Here is an 11,681-nt window from a genome sequence, read left to right as displayed (position 1 = left end):
AATAGACAAAAAAATCCTCAATTTAATTCACAGTCTTCTTGAATGAAAAATGTTATTATATACTATAGTTACTAAATAAAAGAATAAATTTATGTGGCCAGTGTTGTCATACTTTTAATATTATGCATGGTACTCCACTACATAAACATTGAAGTAGGAACATTTTAATATTTCATATAAGGAGAGCATCTTTTATAATTAATATTGTAAAAAAGAATGTGCATGCATTGGTTATTACTATTTTAGCACATATGGACTGCAAATAGATTGCTTGATCTGATTTAATACCCTAGCTGAAATGCTTTTGGAGGGGTACAAAGTAGATCTATCAAACAATAACTATACTCAGCATTTCAATAAGTTCCAAAGTACAGATATCCCAAGAATAATAAAAGATCCTGAAAGATCAAGTATATATATATATACACACATATATGTATATAAATATATATGAACCATCACAGACAAAAATATATAAACAGAGACACACAGAAAGAGAGACAGAGATATGCACATGGGAGCATCATAACTATTAAAAATGTAGCTCAGTGGGAACAAAGCTGAGCTAAGGAGAGTTTCACAATTCTCCTCTCCACCACATTCCAGATAGTCTATTGGCCAGAGATGAGTTATAAACCTGATTTGATTGCTTTAAGTGTATTAGTCCCATGCCTTCCTGCTCTTTGAACATGGCTCACTTTTGAATAAAACAACAGCCATAAGGAAACCTGTCAAGCAAAGTTTAAAAAAATATAAGCAAACAATACCAAACAAGCAAGTCCTTAAATTAAACATATTCTCTTCTTCCACGAGAAGAATGATTGAGAATATTTTTTAAATAATTTATGTTTCTCAGATTCAGTGTGTGGAGTCATGGTACTTTAATATGTTTTGCTATCAGTGGTGATCACAAGAAACAAGGCAAGAAATCTGAAGGAGAGAAAGCCAAAAGTTAAGGTTCAGTCAAGAGAGATGATTCACAGGCAAGATAATCTTGTTTGAATTTTTATGATAATTGGAAACTTGGACAGTTATAATTTTGTATACAAAAATAGAACATATTTTTAAGAATAGACTAGTATCCTGGTTAAAAGAGATCACGGAAAACATAAAGAATCTTTAGTTTGTAAAGAACATTGACTGCTCTTAGGACTGGAGAGGGTGAGGGAGGAGGAGGGAGAAGGAAAAGGAAGGTAGGGAGGAGGTGGAAATTTTTAATAAATAAATAAATTTTTATTTCTTTCTTTTCTTTTTTTAAGTAATTTTATTAAATTATAAAAGTTTCCATTTCCGCCCCTCTTCACAACACCCTCCCACTCCCCCCACTCTCTCCTCCTCCCTCTTCGTCCCTTAGGGCAGTCAGGGTTTCCTGCCCTGTGGGAAGTTCAAGTTCCTCCCCCCTCCCTCCAGGTCCAGGAAGGTGAGTATCCAAACAGACTGGATCCCCAAAATCCAGTATATGCAGAGGAAACAAGTCCCAGTGTCATAGTCAATGGCTTTTCAGAAAGACTTCGGGCCAGCCACATTCAGAGAATCCGGCCAAATTCCGAGAATCTGGTTAGATCACGTCCTCGTTCAGTCCCAGTCCAACTGGCCTTGGTAAACTCTCATTAGATCCGTCCCCTTGTATCAGTGGGTGATAGCATCCCTTGCAGTCCTGATTTCCTTTTTCATGTTCTTCCTCCTTCTGCTCCTCATTTGGACCTTGGGGGTCTCAGTCCGGTGCTCCAATGTGGGTCTCCGTCTGTATCGCCGTCCTTCGCCAGATGAAGGATCTATGGTGATAAGCAAAATATTCATCAGTATGGTTATGGGCCGAGGCCGGTTCAGGCACCCTCTCCTCTGTCCAGAGAACAATCTGGGGATCTCTCCTTGGACCTGGGATCCCATATATAATCAAGTCTCCTGTAAACCCTAAAATGACTCCCTTAGTTGAAATATATTCTTCCCTGATCCCATATTCATCCTTCCTCCCTCCCCCCCATCCCAGGCCACCGAGCTTTCCCCATTCCTCCCCTACTCCCTTCTCTCTAACCCTCTCCCCTTCCAACAACCCTTCCATCCCCCCACCCCATGCACCCGAGGTTACCTGGGACTCTTGTCTATTTCCTACCTCCTGTCGGATAGCTAAATAATCTTCATCAGGTTCATCTTCTTATTTAGCTTCTCTAGGATCACGAATAATAGGCTCAAAGACCTTTAATTATGGTTAGAATCCACTTATGAGTGAATACATACCGTGTTCCTCTTTTTGGGTCTGGCTTACCTCACTCACTAAAGCGTTTTCTATTTCCATCCATTTGCATGCAAAATTCAAGATGTCATTGTTTTTTACCGCTGAGTAAAACTCTAATGTGTATATGTTCCACACCTTTTTTAACCATTCTTCTATTGAGGGACACCTAGGCTGTTTAAAGGTTCTGGCTATTACAAATAGTGCTGCTATGAACATAGTTGAACAAATGCTTTTGTAGTATGTTAGGGAATCTCTAGGGTATATTCCCAAGAGTGGAATTGCTGGGTCCTGAGGAAGGTTGACTCCCAGGTTCCTGAGAAACCGCCACACTGATTTCCATAGTGGCTGCACAAGTTTGCATTCCCACCAACAATGGATGAGTGTTCCCCTCACCCCACATCCTCTCCAGCATAGGCTATTGTTGGTGTTTTTGACTTTAGCTATTCTGACAGGTGTAAGATGGTATCTCAAAGTGGTTTTGATTTGCATTTCCCTGATCGCTAAGGAGGTTGAGCATGACCTTAAGTGTCTTCTGGCCATTCGAAGTTCATCTGTTGTGAATTCTCTGTTCAGTTCAGTACCCCCATTTTTAAATTGGGTTAATTAGAGTTTTAGTGCCTAGTTTCTTGAGTTCTTTGTATATTTTGGAGATCAGACCTTTGTCTGATGAGGGGTTGGTGAAGATCTTCTCCAAATAAATAAATTTTTAAAAATAAAAAAGAATAACAGCAAAAAAAGAACCTTAAAAATAAGGTATGATCTTTATGAGAGCAGTGGTATAGTTTATGTATGCAATGCTAAAGTGTGGAAGAAAATTTAGTTGCATTCAACTGGTCTCAGGGTCAGAAAATCAAGTGTCAAAAACTTTCATTACGGCTAGTCTTGATTTTTAAAGAGATGAACTCCTGGGTGTAGAATAACTGTCACATAGTTGTTTTAATAAGGAGCTTTGGACCTTGAGTCTCCAGAGATTAAGAAATAATACATTCAGCTTGTGACCTACACTTGAAAAATCCTGAAAGATCTTGGACTTGGTTCAGACATAATTCATTTTTGATGAAAAACTGAACCTATTCTTTCATATAGTCTTTTTGCAATTCTAAGGGATAGTGATCATTTTTGCAATGTACAGGTGAGATATTTACATTACTCTTGTTGAAACTAGATAAGAAATATAGACCCTACAAGAAATTTTCAAAACCAAAGAATGGGTTTTAGGAGACAATGAACCTGGTAAGTCAGAATAACATACATAATATGATTAGAAACATTCTACACAATTGGACTCTTATTATCAACATAGTTCATCATTTATTATTCTGAATCTTTCTACTGAAACACAATCTGTGTTATTCTTTTGTTCACATTCTATTGTAATGTTAGCTGCAATTTCATTTAGAGCAGGAAAAATAAGTCCCATTCTCAAATACAGCACCTCTTAATATGCATTCAGGCATGTGTATGCCTTCTTGTGATGATGCTGGGCAGGATACTTTTTTACATAGATTAATTACTAGATAACCATAACTAGGTGGGATAAACTGGCTGGTGTTGAATTCAAACTGATTTCCTCACATGACATTCCTGATGGCTAAATTTGAAAGACCAAGGTGCATATAAGGTGGATTTCTAACAAATCTCATTTTATAATGTTGCTAGTAGTTCATGTGTTTCAGTAACTTCTTACCATTCTTTCTCCTAAAGATTCATGTATATCACGGATATTGAAAACAAATCTGTGCTTTCTGAATTTTTTCTGCGTGGACTGACAGACGATACAGAGCTGGAGTCTCTCATCTTTGGCCTTTTCCTAGTCATGTACCTGATCACAATCTTTGGAAATATTCTTATAGTGTTGGCTATCTATTGTGACTCTCATCTTCATACCCCCATGTACTTATTTCTCTGTCATTTGTCTTTTAATGACATGTATTTAGTCAGCATCACAGTTCCAAAGATGCTGGTGAACATACAAACACAGGATCAGAGGATCACTTATGCAGGCTGCCTTAGCCAGGGCTTCTTTGTTGCAGTTTGCATCATGTTTGAGTGTTTTCTGCTTGGACTAATGGCCTATGACCGCTATGTAGCCATTTGCTACCCTCTAAGATACACAGAACTGATGAACCCCTGCTTCTGTATTATTCTGGTTCTTATCTCTCTATTCATTAGCATTGTGAATGGATTGTTGCATAGTCTGATGATACTGCACTTGTCCTTTTGCACTGACCTGGAAATCTTCCACTTCTTCTGTGAAATCGCACAAGTCATCAAACTGGCCTGTTCTGGTAGCCTCATTAACAATATTCTGATATTTGTTACAGCTTCTGTTTTTGCTGGCATTCCTCTGTTTGGAATAATTTTCTCTTATATTCACATTGTATCTACAGTGTTGAAAATGCCATCATCAGAAGGAAAATACAAAGCCTTTTCCACTTGTGGGTCTCATTTGTCAGTTGTTTGTTTGTTCTATGGGACAGGTTTTGGAGTATACATTACCTCAGACGTAATTGATTCACCAAGGGAGACCGCAGTGGCTTCAGTGATGTATTCCATAGTTCCTCCAATGATGAATCCCTTTATCTATAGTTTGAGGAACAGGGATATGAAGGAGGCACTGAAGAAAGTTATTGTTAGGATAAATTCTCTTCTGTGACTTGTGGTGAATCTTGAACATGCGTTTCTCGAGTGAGTCAAAGTGATAGGATTTCAGGTGAGTCAAAAAGTGTGGCACTTCTTTTGTTCACCTGGCTTTCTTTGATTTTAATTTCTTTAAATTGGACTCTGAATTTAATCTTAATATAATTCTATCTTATTCTATGTGTTTTAATGTTTTGCAAATGTGTATATAAGTGTATCACATACATTGCCTAGTGTTCATATAGGCCAGAAGAGTGTACGATACCTGGAACCAAAGCTACAAATATTTGGAACCTGCCAAGTAAAAATTAAACCTAGTTCCTTTAGTATAGCAGGGATTGGTATAACCACTTAACAATTTCTCTAGGCCATTATAATTTTATTTTTCTTAACATACATATGATCTCCATCTTTATCTATATCTATATATCTATGAATGCCTCATGTGTGAAAATAACTACTGAGGCCAGAAGAGGGCTTCAGATTGTCTTGAGTAAAACTGTGATTGTCATGAATTGCTCAACAATCGTGCTAGTAAACCAACTTTCAGAAAATAGCAATAGCTCTTAACCACTTAGACAGTGCTTCAGATGCCATTGAAATATAGTTTTAATCCTCTAATCAGCATTTCTATTTCTGCTCAAGTTACCAAGAGGGGGCTGTGAAGAAGAGTTTCTATTTTTAGCCAGTGTCTGTGTGTGTGTGTGTGTGTGTGTGTGTGTGTGTGTGTGTGTGTGTGTCTGCATATCTTGGAGCTAGGTCTGTAAATTAAAGAAGTAGATATGGGCAATCCGTGAAGATAACAGTGCTGCACACCATTGTCTAAAAGTGTCTTACTCTTCATTATTTTGTTGATAAGATTTTTATTAGCTGATAAAGAAAAGAAGCTTAAGATGATTGTGAGATATTTGAAACTCAACAATAATATGAAAATTTTTAAAAATTATTTGAGAAATTGATAGCCATGTTTAATATCTCTCCACTAAGTCTGCGTCAAGTCCTCCATAGCTTTGTTTCCCACTCCCCTAAACTTCATGCACTCTTCTTTTAAACCCACTGAATGTATTAGAAATTTCCAGAATAGGCATGTGTAGATTCATACACTGGAACACAGGCGATCCAACAAAGCCTACACCCCTGAAGAAAACTGTCCATCTCTTAGAACTAATACATTGAAACTATGACTATTGTTACCTTTTTTTAAAGCATGCCTGACTTAAAGAATATTCTGGAACAAAGACTAAGGTCCATCATCCCCATACACTGAACACATATTTGGACTGAGTTTTCCTTTAGTTTCTTGAGAAGTGAAACTATGCAGCTGCTGTATCTCAGGATGAAGCTAGAGACACAGAAGCATAGACCATCTCCTGCTTAGCAATAATCTTTTTAGAGATTAATCCAGGTATCATTTCTCTAGTAGACTAAATGTGATACCTGCAAGCATGTAAGAACTTGTCCCGACTAACATTTGCTTTTTTAATATGAGAATTGGTTACTTCTTATATGATGCATGAGAAAAAGGAAAAAGTCTACCTGTAGAAGTTGATCTCAAATGTAATTATATGTTTTATTATAATGCAAAAGTATAGGATATACAAATATGTATGAGGCATGGTAATCAAGGGAAAAGACATTGTGTTGCTATATTTGGCATTGATTATGAGTATCTTAAGATTGATTCATTGAAAAGTGCTATTTGCCCATGGTGTAACAAATTCTATTACCTTCATGAACCCACTTTATTGTCAACCTGAACCCACTTTATTGTCAACCTGACTGCATTTCGGATCATTAAGATACAACCCTGAATTTGCCTTTTAGGGCATATTGAGAAGGTTTTAACATTGAAGGAGAGATACACCCTGAAGGATATTCCTGGGGGCTTGTGTCTCCAACTAAATGAAAAACTGAAAGAAGGATGCTCTCTGATCACTGTGATATTCCTTTCCCTGCTTATGCACAGATGTAAGCGACCTCTATTGCCACAAATACTCCACCATGTCGGACTATGCCTTAAAGCAACAAACCCCAAATAACTTTCCTCCTTAAAATTACTTCTTATTAGTTATTTAGTCACAGCAATAATGAAAGTAACTAACACATAACTCTTATAAATCTGTAATGAGTTTTATGATATAAACATGATTGTTTTGGTTTTGACTCATAATGTTGTAATAGAACACAATTAATGAAACTCTAAATCCTAGTTATGCTCAGTTTCTGTGGGAGTCAAGTAAATAATAGATGCTGAGATAACAGAAATGCTTTTTCAGACATTTCTCTTGCTAATTAATAAACACATTTAACCCAAGATTGTGTTTTCTCTTATACTTCCGTGTCTGTAATTGTATTGAGTTTAACAGTGGCTCATTTGCTTTTAACTATAAGTAATATACAGTGACATTAAAGTAAAAATCATATGTTGGTATAAATTTTGCATCTAATTTTTCTGGTATTGTGTTTAAATTCATTTTAATATTCTCTCATACATATTGGGATGAAATAAAAGATAGTCTTGTATTTGGAGTTTTTTCCCTATAGGTATGTGCAAAATGGACTAAATGGTTGGCCCAACTATCTCCTGATTAGCTAAATTAGCTGCTACCAATCATCATAAGAGCATACACATTTTCCTTAGGAATCTTATGCATGTATTATATTCAAATATTAATCAAATTCCCTCTAGAACCCTGACTGTTTGTTTTTGAAAGTAATTTTATTAAATTATAAAAGTTTCCATTTACGCCCCTCTTCCCAACACCCTCCCACTCCCCCCTCTCCCTCTCCTCCTCCCTCTTTGCCCCTAAGGGCAGTCAGGAGAACCCTGACTGTTTTTAGGACTAGAGAGGGAGGGGAAGATGGGGAAGGGAAGGGAAAGGGAGGCAGGGAGGTGGAAATTTTTAATAAATAAATAAATAAATAAATAAATAAATAAATAAATAAATATTTCCCTCTATTACTTGGTTGCAATTTATTTTACATATTATAAAACATTTATTTTCTTTTTTGGGTAAAATGTTATAACACTGTTCTTGAACTCACTATAATTTCCATAATTTAAAAGGAATTTTTATGTATTTGGAAGGTTAATTCTGTCCCTCGTCTAAATACTCAAACTGCTCTTAATTTAGGTCTTCATTTTTAAATACGTTTATATTTGTGTATCTCTGTTCAGGGAAGTGTAGTGCCCACAGAGGTAAGAGGAAGATATCTGATCCTTTGGAGCAACAGTTACAGACACTTGAAAGAACCAAACTCCTGTCCTTTGAGAGATCAACAAGTGCTTTTCACCACTGAACCATTTCTACAAAATAAAAATATACTCTTTAATAACAAGACTCTACTTCTACTAGTTTTGTTTTTGCTTTAAGATTCATTTGGTTATTGTGGTGTGTGTGTGTGTGTGTGTGTGTGTGTGTGTGTGTGTGTGTGTCTGTCTGTCTGTCTGTTTGTTTTCAGAGGCCAGAAGTGTTCACTAAACAACCTGGAGGTAGACTTGCAATTTTGAACAATTTAAGGCGTGTGGGTGTTCAGAACGGAACTTCAGTCTATAGAAACAGCAGAGGGTGCTATGATCTTTGAACTATCTTTCCTTCCAGCTTACATAATATTTTTGATTAAATGATTTATACTATGACCATAATTTCTTTTATTTCTTTTTTGGAGATTATGTAAAGTACTTAGCACATAGTAATCAAGCACTATATCATTGACCTTCATTCCCAGGTCCACAAGTGTTCAGAATGCTTTTCTCATATCTCATGTGTTTTATATTCATAATGAACGAAGATTTTGGAAGATTATTTTGGGGGGTGGGGAATTTTATTTCGTATCTTAGTTTAGTATGGAACTCACTGTGTAGTCTAGGCTGGCTATGTGCTAGTGCCTCATTCTCCTAGGCACGGGATGAAAATACGGTGTAAACATAGTGTAGATATTTTCCCTATATTTTGTGATGATAATTGTGACTTTAAAGACATTTACTGGAAGAAAAACAGAACCAAGTACAAGAATAAAATGGGTTCATATGTGATCTGTGATTTTGATGAACACAGGCAGAAGGCAGTGAGGGAAAGCAAAGACACTGTGACACTTTTCCTAAGGAGATATGAACATGGTCCAATTGACAATATTTTATGTTTTAGACTCATGAAGCCTCAGTATTGAACATTTTACTTCCTTGATATATTTGTAATTTTGGTTTTTTACTTTAGTGGTAGAAATTGTTTAGAATTATTTCTCTGAATCTGTAAAATATATTTGAAATAATTCTACTTATTAAGTATATCATCCATTAACTGAAATAGAATACATTCAAATACATAAAAATCAAAAACTCATTAGGGCAGATATTAAATACATATACTCCAAAATTGAAAAATCTGTACTAAATAGATGAGGTTTTGGACACATACAGGCAGTCAACATTAAAGCATAGGTTTCTAAATAGAACAAACATATCTCTGAAAAAAACCAATGATAATTTAGATTGAACAGTCTCATTCAGAAGGCTAAAAATTCTGTGAAATAAAATATAAATCACCTTGTAAATCCCAGACACATTTCTCAATGGGTATATGACAATGAATTTTATTACATACAAAGTGGGCTACAAAAAGCAAAAAGTTAATAATGATTGGGTAGAGGCTAGAGAAGGTTCCCCTTCTGAGTAAGTTTAAAGTTTAAGCAAAATTTTATATTGATTCGCACCTGGGTTTCATGTTAACACTTAAGAGACAACCTCTTGTAATTTTCAAAATGTAAACATTGGAAAGAATGTATGAGGGCTGTGAGGGTGTCTCCATGGAAGGAACACTGCTCCTGCAAGCTTCAGAATGAGAGTCCATAGCCCCAGAAATCCACAGAAATCCCGAGCAGATATGTAAACTGCGCTGCTGTAATCCCAGTACCTCAGAGACAGAGACCATATATTAAACTTTCACCCCCATTTCAAAGTATCTAACTAAACTAGACAGAACCGGATAACTCTGAGCTCAGCAAGAGAACTTTTCTTAGTAAATAAAATGAAAGTTATGGAAAAAGACACTCAACAGGAAATTCATGGGTCACCTATGCTCCTGCACACAGCAGCATGCACATTCAAACCTACATGAGTGTACACACACACTTGTCCATGCATACACATGTGTACACACAAAACCATATTAACAAATGAAATACAGAAAGATAAACTAATTTTAAAGTTCTATATTATAGCTAACCTATTATCTAAGTAACTGAGTTTTATATAACATTATATTTGTTTTCATTAGAGTAGCAGAATATTTGAATGGTTTAACAGGTTTGTATAACATAAAATTGGTTAAGCATGGTTTAACTTTAATAATGAGGACACAATTTTCCTGTGTATATTTAAATTGCTATTCTTTTTAAAAAAAAAGAAAGCACAGAAATTTAAAGTTATTATTTCCTGGTTTGTGGCTATTGAAATCTAAATCTCTAACTGTCTTCAGCAAGGATTTCCAACCTTAGTTTGACTGCTGGCCCTGAAACTATAGGAAATACATCATAATATTTTTTCATTCATTTACTTATGCCTGTGTTTATGTGGAAGTTGGCAGGTATCAGGTCTCTCCTTTTACTCTATGGGTCCTCGTGTTCCAACTGAGATTCTGAGGCTTTACCCACTGAGCCTTCTTTCCAGCTTTATTTTTATTTCTTTGTTTTCATTTGAGCTACACCCCTTCCAAACAAAGAAGCATCTCTTTATTATAAACAGAAACTGTTATTAAAAATGACAACTGAACACAAATTCAAAAAATAATGTATCATGAGGAGTCAAGCCGCATAGATCACAGTTCTTCTGTCCATGATCTGGGACATGCTTGGAAGAGGGAACAGAAATTTTTACGACCCAGGACAGCAGGAAGTCTGCTGGGAAACAGCCTTTTCTTGAAACGCCTGCATAAACAAGAAAGTCAGTGTGGGTGGACATACTACCACAGAAAAGGAAGACTCTCATGGTTTCACCGCACTGAACAAAGGATTACAGGTTGAAACTGCTGAGGGAGGCAGAATTATCCTTCCTCAAGGATAAGCTCCATAATTAGTATTCCAGTAAAAAATGGACAGCCATGAAGCCATATATATGAAAACAAAAAAAATAGACTTAGCATGATATATATATACATATATATATATATGCATACACACACTCACTCACATATATATTTGAGAGTGAGGGACATCAAAGTAATTGGAGGGAGAGAATTTTTGAGGGACTCAAAAAGGAAAAAGAAGGGAAAACACTGTAAATATATTTTATTTTAAAATATATAAAATTTAGGAAATATATAAAATATAAATTTTATATATTTATAAAATTTATATAAATATATAAAATTTAGGAAATATAATCATGAATAAATGACTTCATTATTAATACAAGTATTTAAAAAAATAAGGTTAAATCCATTGAACAGCATGAAATAATACAAACAAAGAAAACAGTATAAAAAAACCCAGTATCTTAGCACTGGATCTTTGAGAAGCTAAACTATATTAACAGACTTTGGCTTAACTAAAAAAAAGAATTAAATAACTAAAATTAACAGGAGAAGTACAAAAAAGGATAACAACAGAACAATTAATGAAAAAATAGTTAAAGAATTTGTTTTTTTTTTCTTATTGATTTTTATTAAGCTCCACATTTTTCTCCGTACCACTGCTTGCCTCTCCCCTCCTCACTTCAACACTCCCCCAACCCCATGCTTCCAATTTACTCAGGAGATCTTTTTTTTTTTTTACTTCCTGTGTAAGTCTCTTTTACTGTTCTCATTGT

General features: G+C 35.5%; 1 protein-coding gene across 1 annotated transcript; it reads left to right on the top strand.

Moving 5' to 3' along the window:
- Positions 1–3,944: 3,944 nt before the first annotated feature.
- Positions 3,945–4,892, top strand: LOC125400764 (olfactory receptor 7G2-like). Its single transcript, XM_048434918.3, has one exon. It carries the CDS (start codon positions 3,945–3,947, stop codon positions 4,890–4,892), a length of 948 nt encoding a protein of 315 aa, XP_048290875.3.
- Positions 4,893–11,681: the final 6,789 nt, after the last annotated feature.

The sequence above is a fragment of the Myodes glareolus genome, chromosome 4 (assembly GCF_982192425.1).
Source record: "Myodes glareolus chromosome 4, mMyoGla1.1, whole genome shotgun sequence".
NCBI classification, from domain to species: Eukaryota; Metazoa; Chordata; class Mammalia; order Rodentia; family Cricetidae; genus Myodes; species Myodes glareolus.
The sequence above is the reverse complement of the archived record's forward strand: the minus strand, read 5'-3'. Positions and strand labels throughout refer to the sequence as shown.